Source organism: Mycteria americana, chromosome 8 (assembly GCF_035582795.1).
Source record: "Mycteria americana isolate JAX WOST 10 ecotype Jacksonville Zoo and Gardens chromosome 8, USCA_MyAme_1.0, whole genome shotgun sequence".
Classification (NCBI taxonomy): domain Eukaryota; kingdom Metazoa; phylum Chordata; class Aves; order Ciconiiformes; family Ciconiidae; genus Mycteria; species Mycteria americana.
The window spans coordinates 2,743,482-2,769,446 of record NC_134372.1 but is presented as its reverse complement, the minus strand read 5'-3'; the positions used below and the strand labels follow the sequence as shown (position 1 = coordinate 2,769,446).

The 25,965-nt window shown below is 49.0% G+C and overlaps 2 protein-coding genes across 3 annotated transcripts in view; both read left to right on the top strand.

Annotated features, from left to right (window-relative positions):
- LOC142413381 (solute carrier family 22 member 4-like) overlaps positions 1–22,401 on the top strand; it is a 28,560-nt gene extending 6,159 nt beyond the window's left edge. Inside the window, exons 2-10 of the mRNA XM_075509476.1 lie at positions 1,310–1,413; positions 3,124–3,278; positions 8,089–8,260; positions 10,916–11,042; positions 13,052–13,152; positions 14,120–14,334; positions 15,007–15,189; positions 18,087–18,222; positions 19,455–22,401. Of these exons, the coding sequence (XP_075365591.1) occupies positions 1,310–1,413; positions 3,124–3,278; positions 8,089–8,260; positions 10,916–11,042; positions 13,052–13,152; positions 14,120–14,334; positions 15,007–15,189; positions 18,087–18,222; positions 19,455–19,530 (1,269 nt within the window). The 3' untranslated portion in view covers positions 19,531–22,401. The remainder of the gene's footprint in view (positions 1–1,309; positions 1,414–3,123; positions 3,279–8,088; positions 8,261–10,915; positions 11,043–13,051; positions 13,153–14,119; positions 14,335–15,006; positions 15,190–18,086; positions 18,223–19,454) is intronic.
- Positions 22,402–24,131: 1,730 nt separating this feature from the next.
- The window catches only part of LOC142413902 (organic cation/carnitine transporter 2-like), a 31,282-nt gene continuing 29,448 nt past the window's right edge, over positions 24,132–25,965 (top strand). For both annotated transcript variants that reach the window (XM_075510587.1, XM_075510586.1), the window contains exon 1: positions 24,132–24,704. In XM_075510587.1, the coding sequence (XP_075366702.1) occupies positions 24,312–24,704 (393 nt within the window). In that variant the 5' untranslated portion in view covers positions 24,132–24,311. The remainder of the gene's footprint in view (positions 24,705–25,965) is intronic.

Genomic DNA, 25,965 nt, shown 5'->3' with positions numbered 1-25,965 from the left:
AGCAGAAGCGAAGCCCGGCCGCTGACCCATCGGCTGTTTGGTTTGGTTTTGGCAGGACTCGCAGTGCTGTCAGATGGCATCTGGGTCTCTTTATAATGCAAGAGTTGCTCCTTTTTGTTGCCTGCAGCTGAGCTGAGGAGTGGGCAGGAGCCTGAGCAGCCCAGGGGGGAGGTTTCTGCTCCACCACCCCTGCCTTTGCTTGGGCTTGGCCACCGCTTGCCGAGACAGCTCAGCCCCTTCATTCCCTTCCCTGGGCACAGGGTGAGCGCTGGTGCGGGTGATGTCCCCGCTGTCTGATAGCATGGCTAATTATTAAAATTATGCTATACTTTGATCTGTGATCTAATTAGCTTACCTTTGCGGTAGAATTATCTAATTGGAGACTGACATGTTTGAAGTCTATCCATAAGCGCTCCTGGCAGGCGTCCCTTAACTGGGAGATTAGTCACTGGGACGGGAGCAAGCCACGGCAGAAACACGCTCAGCTGTAGCTTCAGTGGATGGAGATTCATGATGCTGTTTTTATTTTTTTAAACCTTGTCTGGGGTTACGAGCGGCTTTAGGTGGAAGTTTCCATGCTGGCTCCTGTCCTAAGCCTCCAGCCCCAGCCGGGTCCGGTCACGAGGCTGAGTGATGGGCAGTGAGTCAGCCCTGCAGGTTGTGGGGATGGAAGAGAATTTGGAAACACGTCAGCATGGGAAAAGAGATTTTATTCTGTGCACCTTCTTGCATATGTCTTGTTGAACCCAGAAATTAGAGAAATGCAGCAGGTTTTGTGCTGGCAGAGGTCAGGTAAATTGAGAACCATCCCTAGCCAGGGATGGGGCAGCCTCCCGCCCATCTCCATCGCTTTGCTTTTCTGCTGGGGAGCATCTTGGGCCATGGGGAGCCAGGTCCTGGGTGTCAGGGGGCCTGACGGGCGCGCGGTGGGGAGATTGTGCTGGAAATGGGGCCAGGGCAGCCCCCGGGCTGCACACACCGACTGCCCATCGGGTTTGGCATTGCTGGGCTGCTCACCCACTTCGGAGGTGATGGCATCCCGTCAGACGGCTGCCAGTGTTTCAGCCTGATGGGGCTTGCCTGGGGAGGCAACCGCTTTGCCTTTTTTTTGTGCGTTAAGCAGGGTGTTCCGGCAGCGACCTTCGCTGTGAAAACGGTGCTGGCACCAGCGATGGCTGGAAATGTGGGTGTGGGGAAACTACATTAAATTACACGGAAATGTGTGTGTCTCCAGCCAATAACCTCTGCGCCTGGGTGAGGCTCGACGCAGCGTTGCGGCTGCATCTGAGCACGGGCCCTTCTCTTGCAGTGGAACCTGGTGTGTGAGGACGACTGGAAAGCCCCGCTGACCACCTCCCTCTTCTTCGTGGGGGTCCTCATCGGCTCCTTCATCTCGGGGCAGCTCTCGGACAGGTAACGCCGCTGCTCCCGGTCCCCCGTGGGCAGAGGAGGGCGGACCCGGTGCCACGGCTGGTGCGTTTGTTCTTAAGAGGCGTAAGGGAGTTAAATGTCCAGTTCTCTGAGTTTTGATCAAAATGAGGTAACTGGCCTGGCTTCTTCAAAAATCCCAACCTTGATCTACCCCAGGCGTAGGATTACTGCCTCTTGGGCGCTTTAGGAGACCAAGAGCTGATCTCCGCAAGGAGCCCATGCGGCTGCTTTGCAGATTGATGTGGTGGTTTTCACTTCACGACCACATTTGTTTCTTTATCCGGCCTTTTTAGTACTTTAAAAGATGTTGTTCTTTGTCACGCATTAACTGACAGTCCATTCTTAGAGCTGCAGGATAGAAACTTGCCCTTTGAATGGAAGCTCTGCACAGAAGAGGTGGTTTGCTGGAAATAAAGTAAGCATAACAAGAGGAAGAAAAAAAGATAACCTGTAAATGCATAGCAATCATGTCATACCGTCTGACTAAGTAGATGCAAAATATCACGAAAACATTACAGGCACTTGACAATTATCTCAGCAGTATTGAAGTTCTGGCCTTAGAAGTGTCAAATGCAGAATATATGTTCCTTCTGTGAGTCTCCGCTTCCCTCTTCATACATCCCTTAGCCTTTTTTTCCATATCATTATGGCAGGGTCTCAAATATTGCTTTGATTGCTGCCTGTTAGTGAAGCATTCATAAGAGTTTCAGCGCTCCTCTGGGGGTTTAGCAGAGAGGTTTCAAAACTCGATGGGAGTCTTAATCCTAAAGCCTCCAGCGTTAAATTCCATGTGATCTGAATTTAATCTCCCGACTCCTGTCCCTGATGCACAAGTCAGTCGGTGTTACTGTTTGAAAGGGAGACGAGATAATCACTAAATCCCGCCGGTGCCATGCGCCTACTGGGGGCATCTGAGAAAGCACGCGTGCCCCGGCGGCCGGTCAGCCTGCCCAACAGCCCGGTCACCAAATAGCATGAGCTATTTGTTGAATTTTTTTTTTTTTTTTTTTATGGATTGTCAGTAAAGGGGTATGTTCTGAGCCCGTACCTGAGCCGTTTCCCCTGTGCTGCTGCAGAAACCTTTCCTAAGTCAAGGGCTGCTGCAGGCAGCCGGCGATGCGGCCCGCGCAGATGGCAGCGTGCCCTGGGCCGGCATGCGGGCGTGCAAACCCCTACGTAAGCTTGCTCTCACCTTTCCGTAAGAAAATGCTACGTACTTCTAATGCAGACGAGGGGGTGAGAGAAAGGGTGCAATCAGTACGGCAACTCCGAGAGACTGAAGCCAGTTGATAAAGCTATTTAGCAGATTCAAAGCGTAACGGTGTTGTAATGTATAGATGCTAGTAGCCTAAACGCTATCATTTCCTAAGTTTCGGCTGCGTGGCTGGCAATCTTCAGGTGTCTCTCGCTTATGTACTGTTGTCTAGTCTCTTTAGTCCCTGCCTCGTGGCTCCCTGAAGTTTCTGCTCATAATTTTTCTTCTTGGTTTATTTTCCTGGGTCTCGGAAATTTTACTTCTTTTTTTTAGTGCTTATGAAAATGATTTAAAAAAAAATCTTTAAAATGAATGAAGGTCATTCTAAGCTGCATCTCTTGAGGTTGGGTAGTTGTGCTCCCTCGTGCTGTCTTATATAGCCCTGCTCCATAAATAAACGCTGTTTCAATAATAATGTCCTTTATCTTTTGCAAAAGGTTTGGCAGGAAGAATGTCCTTTTTTCGACGATGGCCGTGCAGACTGGCTTCAGCTTCCTGCAGATCTTCTCTACCAGCTGGGAGATGTTCACAGTGCTCTTTCTCATAGTGGGGATGGGACAGATCTCTAACTACGTGGTGGCCTTCATACTGGGTATGAATTATGCCTGCATTAGATTAAATGCTTGCTTAATGTACTGTTGGGGGTTGGGTTTTTTTTTTCCCGTCTGAACCCGCATCATTTAATTAGACACCAGTAAATCCTCACTGGTATGATTCCGAATTCAGGCCAGTATGATTATTTTTTGCTCTTGGATATTTCAAGCCTACACTTTCTACAGGTTTAGAGAAAAAGATGAGAGCAGGAAACCTCTAAATAAACATCCATTTGCCTCCTCTTTGGAGAAGCCGTTCCAGGAGGCATTCAGGGTTTGTTATCAGAAGAAGCAGGTCTGAGACAGAGAAGGCATTCGGGTTCCTCCCTGTCTCCCGGCCCCTTTGCAGAGGGGTCGGTGCATACCTGGGTGCAAAGCCTGGGAGCAAACCAGCATTTCCAGGCACAGCGAACGCGTGGGGGGACCAGAGCGGAGGAGCCGGGTGGGTGTCAGAGCCCCGTTAGCCATAAAGTCACTGGTCTCGGTGCCGAGGTTAGTGATAAAGTCCCTAATTTTAGAGGCCAAGGTTTGTTTTGTTTTCTGCGGGGAGCGTAGGAAGAAAGAGCCGGCAGCCGCGGGGAGGCTGCAGAGCTGCAGCAGCTGCCCGGGGACCCTGCGGGTAGGGGGGACGCTGCAAGGATGGGGGGGACCCTATGGGGACGGGGACCCCCCAGAGTCTCTCGCTAGTCATGGGGTTTTCAGGAAAGGCAACTGCACGGATGAATTACTGGGATGACTGATGCAGGCCTGGGGGAGGAGCTGGGATTTGCAAGAGCTGTCTTTAAAATATGTGTGTTTAGGTTTCTGTCAGCTTTTAAACCAATGGTGGCAAAATTACAATTTGTAGATCGTAACGTGAGCTAGTCTAAATTAAAACCGTATACTAATAGCTAATGCTGTTCTTTCCTACCCCATGAGGCTTTAACAGGGAAAAAAACAGAGCAGAAGAGCATGATATGAAATCAGTGCTATGGAGGGGATACGGGATCGTGTCCCCAGGCAGCCGTGAGTCACTGCCACGAGTGGCGGAGGGAGGATTAAGTAGGTCAGGCTGTCAGCAGGGAGATCCCTTGCCATTGCCATCGCCACTGCTCACTCCATCCTGGTAGTTAACTCCTGTGCGGAGCTGACGGAGCCGGAGCGAACACCCGCCGTGGGAAGGCTGGGAGGTATGGCGTGGGTCAGGAGCGCTGGCTTGGCTGAAAATCCTCTTGGAAGGACGTGGGATTTGTGTAGCACCAGTCCCTCTCATGGGGGTGTGGGATCTGATCAGGCAGGAGTTTAGCTCCGCAGCTTCCCCCGGGAACGTGGGGCAGTGCCGGATGCAGATCGGGATGCTCCCTCGGCAGAGGCAAAGCTGCGGGGGGGGTCCAGAGCACCCCACTGCTGAGAGAGAGGACTGGGTCCCCCAAAAGCAATATTAAGGTTGTTTAATTGCCCGGCTGCAGTTTGAGGGTGCTTTACCCCTTGTGTTGTCTCTTCTGCCATCCTGTTTTCTGTAGAGCTGTTGCAGCAGCAGTGACTCCCTGGGAGCGGAGAGGCAGGGGCCTCGGCACTCGCCACGCTGGCCGCTCCCCCGGCAGCCTTGAGGCTGTTACTAAGGGCAGGATTAATCTAAACTAACTAACTTAGGCATTAGCTTCCTAATTTAAATGAGTCATCAGCTGCCTGTCATCGGTAAGGAGGGAGGCACTAACGGAGGATGGTCCTCCCCACCCTACCCTGTGTAGCTGTGTGGTCAGCGTGCCCCGATGAGTCCTCTGCCCGTGGCCAGGCAAACCCAGGAGCTCCCAGGAAGCCACACACGACAGAGGTGCTGGGTAGGAGAATATACCCACGAAAAGAAAAGTAACTCCTTAAGAAAGCCCATCCTGATTATGGGACGCACTGGAGATGCTTCCCTTGTTTCATCCGGCGGCGGTCAGGGCTGTGACCTGCGCTCGGGAGGGGAGCAGTGACACCGGCACGTATAAAGTCCCCGTTGACGCTGGCTGTGCTGCAGCCCTGGCACTCTCCGTCCCCAAGTGGGATGGTTTGTTTTTTTTTTCCCAAGTGGCCCCCTCAGCACAGGTTTCTGCTGTCGTTCCAGCTTTCAACATCCAAACCTGTGTTGCCTCCCCGTGCGTAGCTCAGCCCCTGTTCCAGCATCCTCAGCCACCCGGGCTCTTCCTGCCCTTTGCACTATTGCTGCCCATCTTCATGAGAGTAGTTTCCCCCTGAAGCTGTTGGTGAAATTCTGTAGATTTTTTTTTTTCCCCCCAACCACGTCCTGTGAAATTACCTTTAGGCCTCGGTTGTTTTCAGTGCTCAAAACTGTTGTGTTCAAGTTCTGGGACTGTAAAACACTATGTAGGTTTGCAAAGGTGTGTAGGTAGCGTCCCAGAACTGTTATTTCCTGGCCGGCAGAATGAGGGAGGAAAGGCAGGAGAGAAGAGAATTGTAGTTGAAAGATGTCATCTCATATTGGCTTTGGATTGCCACAAATTATAACGTACCGTTTAACAGGTATAAACCAATGTTTCGAGTATCAGACCTCTCCCAAGAGAGCCCCTCTAAACAAGAGCAATCAGTAGAGAAAGATGGTATAATTTATCCCCACACACCATTTCAATCCCTAGGAGTTCTTATTTTCAGCTTTCTCACTGTGACTTTATTCAGTTACTCCAAGTTTCTAAAATGAAAATTCATGTAGCTATCAAATAGGACTTTTTTTTTTTTTTGGTCTGGTTTTTTTTTTTCCATTTTCTCTGCCATATTAGATGTTGGGAGTTCTTACCACGCTACATAACCAAAATATACTCTCCAAACTTCCTGAGACCCTCCTGTTTGCTCGGTGTTGTTTGCTTTTTAATTGAGTCCAGACCAAACTGTGGGAGTTACGGCCCTTGCGGTGCTCCTGACGGAGAGGAGAGCTCTGTAGATGTGGGGCTGAGAGCTCAACGAGAAGTGAGGTGGACCTGAGGGTGTCCGTGGATTTTGTTAAGCAGTGCCTAGGTGTTTTATTGGAAAAGAAATCAGGTGCTCTTGAAGGCTTCCAACAGTCTCAATTTTTATTAGTAGGTATTGGGATGGTACTAGGCTGCGCATGGCACGGTGGTTGCAGGAGGCTTTCAGTGACTGCTGCCTGGCTACTGGCGCAGTAGCGTTATTTGAAGATGGCATCTTCCCTGGTTGTGTCCTACAGCCTGTGATGTGCCAGCCTGACATTCCAGCCTTCTGTTCCAAAAAAATAAACGTGAAATTCGTTCCCACCTCACTGTAAAGTCACGTCCTTCCGTCCCGTGTCAGTCTGCCGTCCACAGACCTGCTCTCCTCCCGAAGTGCTCAGCAATGAACTGCACCTTAAATCCCAACTTAAATCCCAAGTGGGGGAGCAGGCTATGTCCTAGGCGAGCGTGTTGGGAGGGCTCCTGAAAGTCTGCCGGCCATTCCCCGTGCCTGCCCTTATCTGTCTCGGACAATGCATTAATCAAAGCAAACAGAAGTCGCTCCTTCATCTGAAGGTCCCCGATAATCCCAGCAGTTTTTCTGTGCTGGGTGGGTCCGTGCTGTGCTGCCGGTGACCTCTGCTATCGCTGGTGCGGGCACTGCGGGGCAGCACGGCAGCCCAGGTCTTCTCTGCCATCCCACAAACCGCTGGGGAGGGCAGAAGCAGATTTGCCAGGCAGGGAGAAGGACCAGGGAGGAGTGAAGCTCCTTCAGTTCCCCCCAGCTCTTTCAGTTCACCCAATAGCTTGGCTGGGGTTAGTGTACAGTCGTGGAGCTCAGTATTTTGGACATGAGGCTAATGGAGATAACTGAAATCCTCTCTGCTCAGTCCTTCCCACGAGGAGAGGACACTGTGAGCTGTTTAATGCAGCTGGAACCCATGGGACTCGCTGCGGCAGGGAAGTACTGCAGTGCCAAGCAACATTTGGGCTTTAAACATACATTCAAGTTACTGCTCATCGGCCGAGCTGCTTTAACTGTCCGGGTGCACGTTCCTAGGCTGACACAGAGGACAAAAAAACGTGACACAAACCCTTTCACTCCAAGCTCAGCCTGTTTGCAAGTACGCAGTAGCTGACCAGCAGGCTCGGTCCTGTCCCGCAGTACTACCCGTACCGCAGCGGCTTCATGCCTTTGCACTCGCGTCTGCCTCTGACCACGGGTGGGAGCCAGACTGGGTGCTCCAGCAGCACCCAGGGATTCGTTCATCCCGGTGTCCTTGGAGCAAACCACCGAGGGTTCATGTTTCATTGTGCACTTCCACGTGGTAGCCTTCATTTTTTGTTCCCAGCTCATTTAAACTCTGGGCAGATGTGAACGAGAATACTTCGTTCAGAGGACGCTGTCAGCTGTTTGTCTTTTATTTTGCCAACCCTTGCAATAGAGGAGAACTCGCTGAATCGCGGGTCTCAAATCCTCTGCTAGATCTGTGAGCAAATAATGATGGTAATAACAGAAACTGTGTAGACGTTGCCGTTACAACTGTGTTTAGCATTGCAAATGGTTTTGTATCGGACTCTGCTGGACTGCTGGGGCACTGGAAGAGCCCAGATGGTACTGGTCTCACGGGTGCTTCAATGGCAGCTCCATGGGAGATGCACAACAAAAATCTGGGCAATCTCCCACCAGATTAATATCACTGTGACGATGATCATCTCTTGGACCATTACTCCTTGGCAGTGTCCCTTTAAGTATTATAAGAGAAACTGCTCTTTTCTAAGATTGTTTAGCTTAATTTTTGTTGTAAATGCAGTAAAGTATTTAGTCATGATTGAAAAGAAAGAGTTAAAATGCTAATCCAACCTCCCTTGTTTTAAACAGGAACAGAAATTCTTGGCAAATCAGTTCGTATTATATTCTCTACGTTAGGAGTTTGCATATTTTTTGCAATTGGCTACATGTTGCTGCCACTGTTTGCTTACTTCATCAGAGACTGGCGGATGCTGCTGCTGGCGCTCACTGTCCCGGGGCTGCTCTGCATCCCGCTCTGGTGGTGAGTGCTCCCGCGCCGCGAGGCCACGCTCCCCACGCTCCCCACCTCCCTGCGCCGGGTGCGGGGTAACGGCAGGGTGTCGGGGGGGCCCCTTTCTCCTCTTTGGGTTTTTTTTTCTATTTGCCATGTGAGGAGGCTTTGCCTTGAGGCGGGAGTTGGGGGGATTCCTTCTTTGAGGATTTTTTGGCCAGTTTTAAGGCAAGTTAACTACCTGCTGAGCCTCACTGGTGCTGGCCCTGTGCTTGAAGCCACTTTTTCACCAGCTTTCCAGAGCAGCTTGGGAATTCTGTATTTGACTCCTAACGCTGGACACTGTTATCCACCTCTAGGTCTACCCCTATAGTACCGCTGCGTGATTCATTCTAACTTTCCTTCCTTGCTTTTTTTCTTTAAGCCATTTGTAAATGTGGATTATTCACCTGCCGATTGGTACTAAAATCTCAGCGAAAGGCTGAGCCCCTTCACTGGGCGCGCAGCAGCCGGCAGTTTATTGCACTCGACGTCATGAAGCAGTTCATTGCACTAGATGCTGTTAAGCAGAGTTTGCCGGCAGAGTCGCCGGGCCAGCCTTCTCGCACAGGCGCTGCGTGCCCGGAGCTGTGTGTCCTCTCAGGCTTTGCTTTGGCTGCTGGAGCAGGACTTTGATCTGGGAGCTCCTTCAGCCCATAGTAACTCTGTCGGGCTAAGCCAAAGGTTGGCTCTTCCTTACCCTGCTCCTCTGAGCCATCCCACGCTGTCTTCTTGGTGGCTGAGTCCATGTTTTCTTTCATCTTTCCACTGCGCTCGCCCACCCCTGCTCTAATGCGCGGTGGACGTGTAGTAGGTGCACCCTCACTTGCCCGTGGATGCTCTGCCCTGGGGGACTGAAAAAACAGTTTAGGAAAACTCCCTGCTCTTCTCAGCTGGACAGAAGCACTGAAGAAGGGCAGATATCCTTGCTCCATTGCTGCCTTGGTCATCTTTTGTTTTCCGAAGAGACAGGTGTTTAAAAAATAGGGAGGGAAAGGCAAGGTATCACTCACACTCTTAAAATAAGGATAATTTACCACTAAAAGAGTTCCTTCCTTTCATATTAGTCTTACCTGGGGACCTCCTTTCTCCTATTGTCTTGAAACAGTTATACCTATGAGATTAATGTCTTTATCATAATCAAGTGATTTAGACCCACTCTTCTATAGTCTAAAAGAGCTCCTGCAGATCTCAGTCTTGTCAGAAGTCTCTGCTGATGGTTTTGGTTTGGGTTTTTTTTTATCTTAGTCTTCAAACCAAACCAAACCTTTAAAATGGTTTTCAGTTCCACCTCTGCTATCATCTGACTTTAAAGATGGTCTGATTCTATTTAAGGGTTAGTTTGCTTATTTAACTTGAAATGTTTCAAAGTCCTTCAACACAGTGGCATTTCCCTCTGTACCAAGCAGCTGCTCTTTGGGGGAGGTTGGCTTTGGGTGGAAGCCTCTCAGATGTCTGCTATAGAACAGGCACTATGAGGCACACGAAATTTGTCCCCAAGGCATGGCTTCAGAGTCCTGCTTTGAAATGTATTTGGGGGGAATTTCCATGCTTTTTAAGAGCATACATCATAAAGCATGCCAAAAATTTCCACGGATGGCACTTCCAGTCTGGGGCTGATGTGGCGGTAGATGGGGATGAAGGTGCACTGGCAAAGCTCTGCCGAGGCCGGTTGGTATTAGCTGGCACTTGGGCATCTGGACCCACTGCTTCCACGGGCAATGTGACTTGCACATCCCACTGCTCTGTGCTATAGTTGCTCTTTTATTCATTCCTCTTCCAAATTCTCCAGAAGGTTCCCAGCATCGTCTCTGCAGTCTCACGTTCCTCAGCTTGCCCACAAAGAAGAGCAGTGGAGACAGCTCACCTCACAGAAATTCACATTAGTGGTTGAACGATCTGATAGAAATCATCTGGCGCTCGAAACCGTTGACATGGCTTTGGGTCAGTCCTTTAGGGAGTTCATCAGAAAAGGAGTGTCTGACCTGCTTTTTTCCAAGGAGAGGAAAAAACGCTGCTGGCTAAAGGGAGGAAGGTAGCATCTGTTAAGATCAAAGGATTTAGTTAAGGAAAGGTGAGATTTTCTGTCCTGTGTTTGACTCAATTCACTCAACACATGCCTGGAATTGATTAGAAAATGTCATCGGCTCTGCAAGGGTAGGCTGCCACTGTCCTCTGCCTGGGAGAGCCTGCCTCAGAGCTGTGGTAAAATTGTGAGGTTTGTATATAAGATTCCTATGACACAGAACCTTTAAATATACCCTCTGCATGTTTAAATCATTTCCGCATTGTGTGCAGTTTCCTAAGAATATTTTTGCTCAACGCTGGTTAAGCTACCCCCATCTTTGCTGCCTATCTGGTGAGATCTGTTTTCTTCTGGTGGACATCAAGTATTCCTTAAAAAACAACCACCCAGGACAAGGGCCCAAGCGTGCATCTACTTTGGCACGAGAATAAACACGTCCCATATATTTGAATTCTCCACTGATCCCAGTAAGACAAATCCATGAATTACATTGCTTCTGTGCTGACTGTCTTCTGCTGCAAGCAATCTGTGAGATGAGAGCATAACTCATAAAAATGATACATGTGTTTTTAATAACTTTTGTGAAAACATTGAGTCATTTATTCTGAAACTTATTGCAGGATCATTCCTGAATCCCCTCGGTGGCTGATCTCCCAGGGAAGATATAAGGAGGCAGAAGTTATTATCCGAAAGGCTGCAAAAATAAATGGCATTCCAGCCCCAGCCGTGCTTTTCAACACCGCGGAGGTATGTTTCATACGTGGTGGTACTTCACCTTGCTGGCAGTTGCCCCCTTTGGCCAGTTGACTTGTTGGGAAATGCCAGCAGAGAAATGGTTTGCACCAGCAGCCCTTAGAGGCTGGCAGTGACTGTTGGTGTGAGGTAAGTGCTGGGTTGGCGACTTCAAAATGAGAAGCCAGAGGGGGGGTTTATTCGTTTGGGGTTTTTTTCAGTAAAATTCTCTTCCTCAGCAGTGGTTGGTTGTGGTTTTCAGAGCAAGGGCGACCCAGATTGCTTCATCCTTTGGGCACTGAGAAGACCCGAGGAAGACGTGTTTGTCCCCATTTCAGCTTGGCGCGGTGTTAGCGATTTGCAGTTTAACAGCAGCCCTTCGCGGAGGGGACCCGAAATCAGCACCCATGTGTGCGGGGGCTGCGCGGAGCCCCGAGGGACTCCTCAGATCGCACAAACCAGCCAAAGCACCCGAGTGCTACGAGGGCACTTGAAAAGCGTGACTGGAGTGAAGGCAGTGAAGAACATTAAGCTCTTCTTCAGGCCTGTTTTTTTTCTTGTATTTCATATTTATTGGTTAAAAGGGGAGAGCCCAGCAAGGCGGGGAGCAGCCCGGCCGCAGCGGGACGGCTGGTTCTTGTGCTCCTCTCCCCCTCTAGTGGCTCTGCCCTCTCCGGAGCTCCTGCTGAAGAAGCACAGACGTTTTTCTTGTGCAAAGAAATGTTTCCAGCCTTGCGTCAGCAATAACTGCGTGTCTGTACGCCAGATCTTATTTTACTGCGTTATACTAGCACCTGCGTTTTATGTCTCCTGATGGAGCAGAAAGCAAAGCACCATGTGCTCCTTCGCAGCATCTGCAGGAGAGAGATGCTGCGTGCTACACCTCCTGTGGGCAGGATCCATCTCTTGAATGTCATGCTTAAATTTTGCTTGGGCTGCTGAAGATCTCTTTCCCAAGTGTATGTTCTAGTGTAAATTCAAGCGCATGTTGCTGCTATGGGAAGCTCATCCTACAGAAACCATGGCAAAGCACTTTCCTTACTTCACAGCCAGAGTTCAGATGTCTTTCATACCGGACGTGACTTTTTCAGGCTCCAGCACATGCGTTTTCATCACTCCTGCGTATTTTTGAGACCAAGCAGCAGCTCAGCTGTCCTTTACTTCAAGGGAATCTCGCGTGGCAAAGCGTCTGTCCACAAAAGCCTGAGGATGATGTTTGCACATTAAGTCCTCGATTGAAGTAGGAAGACATTCCTCGGAATGCTAGAAAGACATTCCTCGGAAACCATCCTCTCTTCCTAGGAAGGGAAATCTCCATAGGGCAGCCCCATAGGGCGGGCCAGGGCAGGTCACTCTCTGGGCCTGGGGGGAAGCCCGGCCATGAGTACTGGCTTCAGCGGGCGAGGGTTCTCCACGCAGGCAGAAGGGCACCCTCACGCCATCCAGAAGATTCCTGCTTCAAGCCTCAAACTGGACCCTCCGTCTCCGATCGGGGGTGGTGGATGCTCCCATGATGTGCCCTGGCCACCACGGTGAGCTCTGGCATCCGTCCCCCTCCCCGGCAGGGCGCCGGCAGGCAGGCAGCAAAACTGGGCGATCTTCTGCATTTATTTCACGCCGTTTGTGAAGGTTGAACAGAAGAGAGTTGAGTGGACAGTGCACGGAAAAATGCCTTTGGTAAAGAGGTTACTCCTGGAAGTACTGTGTTAGATCCTTGAGGAGGTGTTAATGCGTCTTTCTTGTCAGCTGACACTCCTTTTTAATTAGCCAGCATGGTGCAGTGTCTCAGGGCCACCTTCTTCTTTTTAACAAAAAACTGGAAACTACCGCGGAGTACAGCTGGGTGCAGAGACAAGCTCTACCTAAGGACCGCCCGCCCTGGTACAGAAGTGGCCCTTGGGCTGGCTAGTTGTCCCCTGATAGAGTCGTAACTTCGTAACTGCCCAAACTTGTGGGTGTGCAGAGGTTGTTTTGCTCTTAGGTGTGTGGGAATTTTTTTGGTTTTGTTTTCCTTTTTCCTTCAGATGCAGGATTCGAAGCCTCAGCAGCAGCAGAAGGCTATCCTTCTGGACCTATTTCGAACCCGAAACATTGCAACTATTACTATTATGTCATTACTTTTGTGGTAAGGAAATGTGTATTCCTAAAGTACCCAGGCAATAGAACGATTTCTGATTTGAGGGCACATGCCACACGTTTAGATAATAAGTCTCAGCCTCGGAGCCCATCTACACACTGCCTCAGTGTCCTTGCACCCGCACTGCATTAATACACAAGAGTATGGAGACAGTAGCCTCGACTCAGATGTAAAATAGTTAGGAAACTATATGTAACAACTTGTGTATTTTAAATTCTGTTGCTTTTTGGTTTTGTTTTTTTAAGAAGCTCCCACCTCTATAATCTCTATTTGAAGAGAAATGTCCTTCTTGAAGCAGAGGCAGCAACTCAGTAACATAACAAGAACCAGACCCATGGCCAGCGTTTTTGTTCTGTTTCTGTGCAGTGCCCATCTCAGTGAGATCCTGGTCCCTGCCTGGGCAGCTACAAGGAATGAGGACCCAATAATACCATATAGAAAAACCGGGACCCTTTTCTGTACTTTTTTCCCCCAGCAGAAAGGAACTGGCTAGCACACTTGGCATGCCATAGTAAGGCACTCCCGAGATTTGAAACCCAAGCATCCAGCTGTCTCGTGAAGATTAAATAAGATGTAACGGAACTGCTGAGGGTGGGAGATCCTGTCACTGGAGTTGGCTACAAGTAGGAACGTAGTTGGCATGGGAAGCTTTCGTGTGCCGTTAGTGAGTCCATTGCAGTGAAAAGCCTTTGTGAACGACTTCCACAAAGCCTTTTACTTGGTATAGCGTATGCAGGAAGGACAGAGAAATCAGAGGTCTCTTCAAGCCGCTGTGGATATGATCACTGGAAGGGATGACAGAATTAGAAAGATGGGGTTGCCACTGAGATTTTTTTTTAAGCCACGATGCCTGTGGCGATGCGTTGCGACATCCTGTTTTTGTAACAACATCTGAGGCAACACTGGAGGCGTTCAGAGACTGCCCTGAATCCTTTGGTTTTATTGCTTTTCTCAGGTTTTTCACGTCAGTTGGTTACTTTGGCCTGTCCCTCAGCACTCCAAACTGGCACGGGAATGCCCACGTCAACTGTTTCCTCTCGGCTGTCATTGAAGTTCCAGCTTACGTGATTGCCTGGCTTCTCCTCCGCTCCCTCCCTCGGCGCTACTCTTTGTCTGGCACCTTGTTTTTAGGGGGAAGTGTTGTCCTCTTCATTCAGCTGGTTCCTGCAGGTACAAGATTCAATACGTGACTTAAGTATATAAAATGTTAGAAATATTTTAAGGTACTATCTGATCGCTCTGTAAAATTACTGGAAACCACAATCAGATTTAGAATTTGAGGTCAAGTTTATGCTGATCACCTGCAGCCATGGTTTGGTTTTTTTATATGTAAATGTATATACGCTGAGTCATGCACAGCTCTCATTTATTGTGTCAAGTTGCTGAGCTTTTTATAGTCCAGGGGAACCAGCTTGCAAAATGAGAGCCAAAAGCGTACTGTGATTTGTCTGGTTGAGCATAGAGGCTAAAAAAACCTGCAAGTCTTCCAGATTTCACTGTGTGTAAATCTCTGCAGGTTTTTGCAAAAAAGGGGTGGATTTAAGCTTGTGCTGCTTTGTTGTATAATCCAGAATTTTGTTCCATTTCAAGAATGCTGTTTTACTGGGAGAGGACCAAAATCTGAGCAGTACAAAATAACCTGAGCTTCTACATTATGCTCAGTGGGAAGTTTGGAGCCAAGTCATCTAGGGATGGGGCTAATACACTGTATAATTAAAAGAAAAAAAAAAATCACAACCGCTGGGAAAAAAAACGTGATATGATCTTTGGGATGTAGAAAAAATACAAGTAATAAGTACAGGGTGTTGTTTATTCACCTTGATTTTATTTTTTCTCCTCCAGATTTTAATGTCCTGTCTGTTGGCCTGGTGATGCTTGGAAAATTTGGCATCACGGCTGCGTTTTCAATGCTTTATGTCTACAATGCGGAGCTATACCCAACGCTAGTGCGAAACATGGCAGTCGGAGCTACTTCCATGGCTTCCAGGCTGGGCAGCATCATTGCTCCTTACTTTGTTTACCTGGGTGAGACATCCTGCGTTTCTTGCCTTGCGTTACACAGCTGCCCAGAGAAGTTATCCGAGGTTCTGCGGTGCAGGCTCAGCTTTAAGTCCCTTCATTTGTTGTCTTTTAAGTCCTTTCTCTCACCTTGGGTCTGAGTTCACTGTCAAACACTGCACAAATGAAGCGGAGCTCTTTGGGTTTCACAGAAGAATAAGGCACTTTTGTCCTTTATTGAGGCTAGGGACCGTTCGTCCAGCACCGGAGTGGGTCTGAGCTGGTCCAAGACAAAGCTGGTGCTGATAAACTGTGCAAGTGGAGCGGTCGGGATGATAATTGGTCACATCTTGGCAATGGGCATTGCCCCTGGGATGCCAGTTAGTTTCCCAGGAGAGTGTGACAAGGAGCAATCTAGCAGGCAAGCGCCAGTAGGAAGTGCATTGCGTTGTACTCTTCATGGACACCCCGAGATGGGTATGGCAGGAGCAGATGAACCAGGCAGGAATCCACACATCCCCTGAATCTGTGCTCTCTCAAGTAATACATGGAAAACATGCAGATTAAGCAGCACAAGAGTGTGTTTAATTGTGACCTTTGTGAAGTGATTTTTTTTTTGAGTTACTAAGCCAGGTACCTCGGCGCTCATTTTGCTTTTTCTTATTGTTCATGCCTTGCTCTGTAAGCAGAATTGCTGATTTCCTCACAGGCTTTTTTTTTTGACACTCATTAGCATCACACTCTGAGTGCTGCACAAATACTAATTGATAAATCTTTTTTTTTAAAGTACACCGAAATGATCCTCATGTTGCAGACAGGAAAGGGTGACAGAGATTAGGGCATTAAGGGTGGAAGTATCTGTGAATATCAGCTGCTCAGTCCAGTGCTCAATCTCCTGTTTCTTTCACTTGCACGTGATTTATTTCCTCCTGCCGTCGCTGGACCCGATGCAGCTCTCCCCTGCACCCAACAAGTTTTGGTTTCTGCTGAGACCTTGGATACAAAACGAGCGTTGCTGGTGTACTGCTAAGGGGTTACTGCTGGTTCACCATGCCAGGAGAGGGGAGAGGAGACTACTAGCTGTAGCTCACCTGTGTGGTCTCAGCTCTCCATTCCAGTGTGACTGTAACCCACTGTACCAAAAATGATGAAAATACATTGTCTTTATTTCATACTTGTACAGTGCAAGTGTAAAGTGAAAGGGACGGCATGACTGTGATGCTCCTTAGGGTCTTCAGTCTCCGTTGCAGCACAGGTAACAGCAATAGAGAGATGCAGACAGGATAAAGTTTTTACTGTTGGTTTTGGTTTTTTTTTTCTCCCAGGTTTCCATAGGCTCAGCCTTTAAAAAATCATGTTCCAGTCATCAGAATAGTTTCCTAAATTTTAGGAGGTTTTAGGAGAAACTTGTCAGCTGCTGATATTTGCTACAGCTAAATTAGGACATTGCAGTTCATCCAGCTCATGAACACAGAAGAGATCAAATCACAAACTTTGGCTCTATGTGAAATACCCAGGGGTCTTCACTTTAATCCTAGTTTATTCCATACATTGTAAAGCATACTGCTCCATCCCAACTAAAAATTAAAGCTGTCAAGTCCAGTTTAGTACTTTCTCTACCTCGAATCCTGTGTTCAGTGTTGGGCCCCTCACTCCCAGAGAGACATTGAGGGGCTGGAGCGTGTCCAGAGAAGGGCAACGGAGCTGGGGAAGGGTCTGGAGCACAAGGCTGATGGGGAGCGGCTGAGGGACCTGGGGTTGTTTAGCCTGGAGAAAAGGAGGCTCGGGGAAACCTCATCGCCCTCTACAGCTGCCTGAAAGGAGGGTGTGGAGAGGTGGGGTCGGTCTCTTCTCCCAGGTAACAAGCCATAGGACAAGAGGCAATGCCTTCAAATTGCTCCAGGGGAGGTTTAGATTGGATATTAGGAAAAATCTCTTCATGGAAGGGGTCATCAAGCACTGGAACAGGCTGCCCAGGGAAGTGGTGGAGTCACCATCCCTGGAGGTATTTAAAAGCCGTGTAGACGTGGTGCTTAGGGACATGGTGTAGTGGTGGACTTGGCAGTGTTAGGTTTACGGTTGGACTCGATGATCTTAAAGGTCTTTTCCAGCCTAAACGCTTCTGTGATTCTATGAAATACTTTAATTCCTAGTTAATCCCTTTACTGAAAGACCTTTTCGTTGCTGTGCTGTTGTGAATTGAAGGTCTTGCATCCTGCCCAAACACATGTGCACTAGCTTCAGGCTGCTGGCAGGGGCCGCTGCCTTCTCGTCCAAAATAATATTCTGAGTAGACCAAGGTCAGAGCCTCTTGTCTGCCACGGGGGGCCTGATGCTTTCTCCTCTTGCAATAAGGAAAGTATTTAAGGATTCCTCCCTTAATGGCTCATTAGGCTGAAATTGGCCTGTTCGGCTGCCATCAGTCTCTTCCCTTCTTTTGCACAAGCCCAGCAGGATGCACAATCCCAGGCAGCTGATGAGAGCTTGGTGGTTTATGAGCACTTTTATTCCCTCACATTGAATTATTTAACAGAGGATTTGGTTCCTAATGACACTGTAGTACTGAAGACTCCAGCAGTGACCCCAGCAGAGCTGTTACCTTGTAAAGATGTTGGCTATCCCAGTTGCAAATGTACAAAAAAACCTATTAGCTGCTACAGAAACGTGCGGGATGGCAGGAAACTGATGGTAGGTGTTGACCATCCTAGAGCGTATGTTGTAGTTTTAAAATTGAAAAATCCCTTTGCTTGCTGGCAGATAACAGGCGTAACTCAGTTTTGGATTCATCTTTGATATTTGTGAAGATTTCAGGCAATTATTCTAAATTAATTCTGCATTACAGCGATGTCTGGAACATAAATTTTACGCAGGGGTTTGTTGATTGTGGACATTAAGTACTGTTGTCATCCTCTGTGTTCTGCCAGGTGCCTACGACAGATTCCTACCGTATATCCTGATGGGCAGCCTGACTGTGCTGATCGGGATCCTTACCCTGTTTCTCCCGGAGAGCTACGGCAATCCCCTGCCTGAGAGCTTTGAGCAAATGCTGAAGCTGAAATGGTAAGGCGGCTGTCATTCATCCCGTGCTTCGCAAGAATTCAGGACCTCTTTCTGCATAGTCCCTTTTCACAATCAGTAAACATGTTTCATCAGATCCACTGCAAAACAGCAAAGCTTTCAAAGTGCCCTTTAGATTATTTTGTTTGGTTGTTAATTTGACAGACATTGACATTATGCAGTTTCTCCAGAACCTGAGAGCTGATGTGCTTGAAAGCAGGCACTTGCAAATCAAGGCTGACCTTCACATCACCTTGAGACTGTTGCTTCCTATCTCCCAACACTTTCCATCCTTTCACATGATTCGCTCTCCTTAACTCTTCATTTAAACTACTCATTTAGTAGGATCATTTACATTACAAAACACTTTACTCTTTCCGTGTAAGTTCATTAGGTACTACTCCAAATTCAACACAGGATTTCAATATTCTAGCTTCTTAAATTTGGGAGGCTAGAGACACGCCAGGACAGCTTTTCTCCTGGTTTACTTTGTTTAGCTATCAGCAGTGACAGTTCTCTTGCCCCACCACCGTTGCTATTTCGGGTACCCCGAGCAAACACCTCCCCTGAAATCGGTGCGCGTACGTTATAGTGCTGGTGCAGTGGAGATGGCCAGCGTTTGTGAGTTACTGTCGTGGGAGGAAAACTCTTGGGACCAGCAGAGGGAAACTGAATTAGCCAAAGTGCAGCTGCATAGCTACCAGCCAGCTTAGTGAGAATTTGGACTGGAGCAGTTTGCCCTTACAAGCAATAATAGCTTGAAAAAGCTGGAATTGCCTGTATCTAATTCCTGGTCGGTATAAGGAGCTGTTGTTATGCTTCCAGAATAAGAAGAATTCGTGGGCCTGGTTCCTTGAGAAGGGCATACTGCTCAAATCATATGGATTTCTCATATGTCCGACCTGTGGCTTTTTGGCTTTGCAGTTGACGAACTGTAGCTAGAAATCCTAGTCAAACCAGATTCCCTTCGCAGGCTTCTTGCATAAACAACTGAACATAAACAGCATGAAATAACTGAATTACAGGCACTGAATCACGTTCAAGTTCCAAGCGTTGTTTGCTGCACTGCTTCTGCCATCTGGAAAGGCGTATTTTACAGAGCACTTGGGGTTTTTTCTAATGTTTATATTAGTAGTGTAACATGGTTATTTTAGCGGTGCTAATTAGGAGGGAGGAGTGTCTGATGACACCCTGTAAAACGTTCCCTAGCTTCTCAGTCTTTTACTTGCTTTCAGTTTCAGAAATGGGCAACAAATCGCTGGCATTAGGAATTCAAAGGAGAGTCCTAAAATGCTGGTAACACCCTTGTGAAGAAGGATGCACACTCTCAGAGGGGCTGCAAGAAGAACAAGATCTTCTCAAAATGCATTTTCTGCCAGAGGAAAACAAACAAAACCCAACAGTCAATGCTGCTGCACCATAGTTGTTATCCCCTGTGCTACTGTACCCAAATACACAGTGTACTGAACAGATGCTGTCTACTCCCATAGGACTTCTAGTCTGTAATTCAGTGTCCTGATACCTGGGGTTTGTCAGCAGATACAGTCCCTGTTGAGAAATGGGGGCCTGCCTGTGCTAAACACAATTTGAGGAGTAAGCTAGAAATGAGCCTTAGGAATAATACAGCAATGACTCCAGTCAGTCAGGTACTCAATGAAAGCTGCTTAAAGGAAAAAAAAAAGACAGCAAACGTAATGCTGGTGGTTTTTCTCTGTGCGTGTTGGCTGGATGAAGGAGAGCTGGGTGTCTGTCTTTGAAAATCTCAGCACGTGCCTCTAAAGGAAAGATCCCAGCCTCCTTTGAAATCTGTGACCAAAGCCTGATAGACTAAGTGGGATCAGAATTTAGTTGTAGCAAGGCAGACAGACTTCACTGTAAGGACATGGTTTTTAAACAAGACATTGGAGTATCTTTTGATGTCGCTTGCTTTTCCCAGGACCTGGGATCCACTTCTGATCCACTTGTCCCTGTAAAAGCTGATGCTTTTGCATAAAGCCTGAGCCCGCTGAAATCCTTGGGCTTCATGAATGTTCAGTGTCTTTGGGGATGGGGGGAAGCCTTTAGCACCGAGTAAGGACTCTAGCTTGCTGACCTTCTGATGGGCCATGCTCGCTTTCAAAAGAAACACGGGCTTTAGCAAGTCAATGATCCTATCCAAACATGCCATGCGGTCTTAGCTTTCAGGTTTTTCATGGTATAGTGCCATAAGCAGTTTTTTAGATCTTTTGGGTTTGTTTCCAAAGCATTTAATTTCTCCTTTGAATATATACCACATTGTTCTGTACCTTCAGAGAAAGCTCCTGGCAGTTTCAAAAGCCTCTGCAAAACCTTTGTACCATTTACAAATGTAAAGGGGATTTGATGCTCGCAAAAAGGTGATGTTCTGTACTGGAGATGTTCACCTGCAGCTCTTAAAAATGCAAAAGGGCTAATTTGGGACCACAGTTTTTTCAAAACAAACAAAAAAAAAGCCAACAAAGCCAGTGCTGTGTGTTGTTTTTCAAATCCTGCAGGTTATGTATGCATTTTTTTAAAAGTTCAGCAAAGCTAGATTGGATGAAAACTCAAACATAGAGCTTAAAGTTGTGCTACTACTGTTTTATGAACACTACATAGTTTGAAAAAAGTATAATACCTTTTATTTTTCTATTTATTGGCTGTGCATGCACTTCTTGGCCACATAGAGTCTATCAGACCTGGCAGACTGATTTTTATCCTCTATAAATAACAATTAGCCATGATTCACCTTCTGTAAGGGCCAACAAAAGCACAATGTCTCCTCTCTTATGTGACGTTCACGGCAAGGTGTCTTGTGCTGGCACTTGGCACAGGAATGAGGTTCTCCCTGTAAGTTCAAGCACAAATATAAAGCTTTATAACATTTAAATGCGAGGAACTTGTGCAATTATTTTAAGCCGCTCTTTGGGATGCAGAAATACTATTTACTTCCATATTAATTTTCTGCAGTCATGCTTTTGCCATAAATGTAATGTGGCGTGAGGCAACCATTATCCTGTGACCCCTGATGTTCTCATCCTCTCTCAAGCTGGAATTTCTCTAATAACAGCAGTATTTAATCTTGGTTTTACTTATTACAAAGTTAATCTATAGAACAGCTGTTTAGACATAACTAAATTTCTCAACAAAGCCTTTATCAGTGTAGGACAGGTTTGAGGACTTGGTTAAATATAGGTGGCCATATTTTTATGATGATTTTTATATTAAGTTGATATTTTATATGATCGTAGGCTTGGGTATTTCTAAGAGGTACATATTTTTGTAGTCTTAAACTTTTTAGTATCTTAAAACCTAGTTTTCCTTTTTTAAATAAGAAAAAGGGTTCTGTTTTATTTTTAAATACCGTGTTTTAATCATTCCCATTTTTCTTGCTTATACCATTGATCTCAAGCTAGTGTCACATTTTAGTATTTTTAATGGCAGATTTTTGAAAAAGCCTTTCACAAGAGTGGAATGCCTTTCTGAAAAGTACGTGATGTTGTTATAAGGCCTTACGGTGCCTGAGCATACTAAAAATGAGAAAAGGAGATTGCTTCAGCTGATGAACCACTTGCAAGGAGAATTTCTGTCCTCTGCCAGTATCTTTCCCAGGCTCGCATGGGGATTTCTGAAGAAGCCCAAAGAGCAATAGTCTGCGGAAGAATCAAACAGGGATGAATCTGGAGTGCCGATTTCTGGCGAGTTACTGTCTTTTTAATTGTAAAGCTGAAGAAGACAGCACTGGTTTAGTAGCTATTGGCGGAGATCAAATCAATTGCTAGTGAGCTATCTAAGCCTCTCGCTGCACTCTTCAGTGAGTTCTCCGCGTGTGTCAGACCCTCGGCGGGGCTCAGCGCGGTACCGGTGTGCTCCGGCGCAGCTGGGCGATGCCTGTGAGGCTCTGACCTGGGGATGGGAGGGACGCACCAGCTGGATCGCTCCCGCTGACCGCAGGGGCCGATGCACTGTGCCTCATCTGTCACCTCTGTCACGTTTACTCGGGTGTCTCTGTGCAACCTTTGAGCCTCGGCTGGCTTACTGGATCTGCTAAAGCGTATGTGAAACTGTAGTAATGGTCAGTCGTTAACTTCTGTCTTCATCGTAATAAAAATGTGCACTGGCATTGTATAACCTGCTTTCCCTGTGGATTGTAATTGAAGAATAAAGTCTCCTAACTTTAACGCTTTGTGCCAAGAAGTTTAAAGAAGTAATTTAAAATGTGTTTAGCATGGATAAAGTATGAAAATAAAACCCTACAATAAGCTCTTCCACAAATAAGCTCTTCCACACTGGAAGACTGTTAGGGTAGTACAGTTTTTCTGGCTTTCAGGTGGTTCAATCTGACTCTGCGATCCTACGAAGCCCCGGACACAAACCCCAGCCAGGCTCAAGGATGATTTTGAGATTTAACTTCTATTTTGTCCATTTCATTTCCCACCTTGTGGGATTCCAGCTCTGCGATTCCAACATGGAACAAAAGCTCTTTTTAAATGTAAGCATTCAAAAATGCTGTAAAAGGTATACATTTGGCTTTTATCAATTAGTGGAGAAAATATAAGACACAAAAAGCCAGTTGGAAATGTGAATTAGCCTTATGGAGACCAAGGCCAATTTCTGCAGTGATAATCATAGAATCATAGAATAGAATCATTAAGGTTGGAAAAGAGCTCTAGGATCATCTAGTCCAACCGTCCACCCAACACCTCCGTGCCTACTAAACCATGTCCCGAAGTGCCATGTCTACACATTTTTTGAACTCCTCCGGGCATGGTGACTCCACCACCTCTCTGGGCAGCCTGTTCCACCGCTTGACCACCCTTTCAGTAAAGAAATTTTTCCTAATATCCAATCTAAACCTCCCCTGGTGCAACTTGAGGCCATCTCCTCTCATGCAACTTCTTAACTGAGCTCTACAGGAGACACAATCTTCCTGACAGTGCCGCTAGGTAATGAGCTGGGATTTTTGGCTTGAGAATAGAATATTACTTACTACATGTATTAATTGTCGAACACAGAGTACGTGTTCCCTCAGAAAATAGTGTTGTCAGCAAAACTTTTTTACAGCCACAGTCCTGCTGAAGGGATGATGGAAGCTGTGGGAAGGTGCTGGTGCAGACAGAAACAAGGCAAGGAACCATTTAACACTTGAACTTGCAGAAAGCCGCCTGCCTTTGATCACGGGAAGAGCAAAACAGTCGGTGAAAGCTCTTGGCTCATCCATGATGACCAAACCAAGGCCCTACCGAAGAACCCTGCGCTGGTTCACTTGTAACGTGTAGCTAAGCCCTGGGTGCTGCAGGCAGCTGAAGAATGATTCAATTCATCTCAAGCCCCGTTTCTGAACCCTTTGGGCAGTAAATAAGAGATCTGACGCCTGTACTAACGGGCTGCTTCTGACAAGGAGTCACCAGAGGGCAGGGGACATGCCACCCAGCCGGGCCGGGCGCCTCGTGGGGAGCTGGAGGGCGGCCCTGGGCCAGGGCGGTGCTTGCCCAGGGCCCGCAGCCCGGCCCCGCTTCGGCGGGCAGGGAGCACCGGCAGGAGCAGGCAGCGCTCCCGCCTGCAGGCCCCAGCGCGCTGCCCGGCATCTCCCGCCACACCGGGGTCGCCCCTTCCAGCCGGCCCTGCGAGCCGGCCCCTTCCAGCGCTTCGTCCCAGCCCGAGGCGCTGGCCGAAGCCGGGCCTGGGCCCTGCCTCCAGCCTCCCAAGGCCGCCCCGGCTCGGCTCGGCCGAGGCAGCTCCCCCCGCGGCGGCGGGGCTCAGCGCGGCCGCCAAGCCCGGCCTCCTCTCGGGCCGAGCCTCCGCCGCACCTCCCGAGCGGGCGGGCGAAGGGCATGCCGGGAGCCGCCCGCGCCGGGCCGGGTCGGGCCGGGCCACAACGCGGCGGCGGCAGCGGCTCCCCCACGGCGGCGGCGGCGGCGGCCGGCCCCACCTGAGGGGCCTCCGCCTGCAAACCCCACCCCCGGCCGCTCCCCTGCCGGCGAGGCCCGGCCCATGGCGAGGCGCTCGGCGGGCTGTGCGGCGGCTCGGGGCGGCCGCTTCCTGCCCGCGCCAGACGGGCCCGCAGGTAGCGGCGGCCGCAGCTCGGCCGCGCCATGCGCGACTACGAGGAGGTGACCGCCTTCCTGGGCGAGTGGGGCCGCTTCCAGCGGCTCGTCTTCTTCCTCCTCAGCGCCAGCATCGTCCCCAACGGCTTCAACGGCCTCTCCATCGTCTTCCTGGCCGGCACCCCCGAGCACCGGTGCGCCGTGCCCCGCGGGGCCAACCTGAGCGGCGAGTGGCGCAACGCCAGCATCCCGCTGGAGCTGCGGGGCGGGCGGGAGGCCCCGAGCCGCTGCCGCCGCTACCGCCTGGCCGCGCTCGCCAACTTCTCGGCGCTGGGGCTGCGGCCCGGCTCCGACGTGGAGCTGGGCTCGCTGGAGCAGGAGCCGTGCCTGGACGGCTGGGAGTACAGCCGCGACGTCTACCGCTCCACCATCGTCACCGAGGTGCGGGGGCGGCGGGGGCGCGGCGGGAGCGGGTCCCTCTGGCCGCGGGAGGCGCGGGCGGGCAGCGCCGGGCGTGCCAAGGAGCGGTTCGGGGTCACCGTAGCCCCGCTTTCTCCTGCGCCTTTCCCGTGGCCTAGGGTGCCTGCCCGGGCATCGTCCTGCTGTTAAATCGGGCACATTATTTTATTGGCACGTGAATTTATTTTGAGGTCTTCTGTTCGCTTCCACTTGCAGAAGCGGTCTCCAGACGCAGCGCCTTTCTTACCTAGCGCGGCATGTGTCGGGTACCTGCCTCACGGGTGTCATCTGGTATCTGTGCAAGTGGCTCGGAGGAAGGGTCGGCGCAGGGATGAGAGGTTCAGCTCGCTCGGTGGTTCAGAGATGTCTCTGAGCTTGGGAGCTCAAAAGGGTTTGTTTTCTTTCTTTAAAAAAAAAAAAAAGGCGGTAGAAGTCACCCTGAGTTGTGCAAGGCACAGCATTTGGGGAGCCCTGGTTTGATGCTGTGACCACAAGGACCCTGAACTTTGCTGTGTGCCCGCGGTGCCCCTGCTTTGGTCGTGCCCACTGCTTTGGTCTCCCCGCTCACCTGCCGGGACAGGTCAGGTTCTCCTCTGCTCAAATACCCCCCTCGGGTCAAGTCTGTGATCGGGGCAACCAACCAAAGTTGAAGCTGTGCTGCTTGTCCCTCTTGTTTCAGGTGGAAGCTGTACCCACAGGCGCTGGTTGACTTAAGATACAAGGAAATGGATTTTGAGGAATGCTTGAACTTCAGAACGTGTATAGGTTTTTTTGAGAAGCCTTACAAACCGTTTGTACGGTCCCATTGCCTGTTTGTGCCTGTGGACAAGTTTTACAGAGCTGGAACTGTATTTGCCTTTCTTTCTTTCTTTGCAAAATGAGTTGTGATGGATGTGAGTACGTAATGACCATAAGCTGACCCGAGCACAGAAATCTTCCTCGGGAGGACTGGGGTGAGGAAGGGAGCATGGGAGAGGAGCCGTGCCAGCACGGGGGGGCATGGAAATGGTGACACTGGAGTTGTTGGAAACTTCTTTGACCATGCACAGCCGCAGGGGCTTGAGTGATTCTGACAAGTGGCACAAGGCAATGCCTCACCTATTTCTAAAGACCTGCTGTCTTCCTGGAGGGGAAAGCTGCCCTGAATTTCTAGACCCCGGTCGTTGCTGAAATGCACTGTTGTGAAAGGCTGAGCCGCTCGTAGGCAGCGTAAGGCATTTGGCATCTTCTCGAGGCAGTCCTG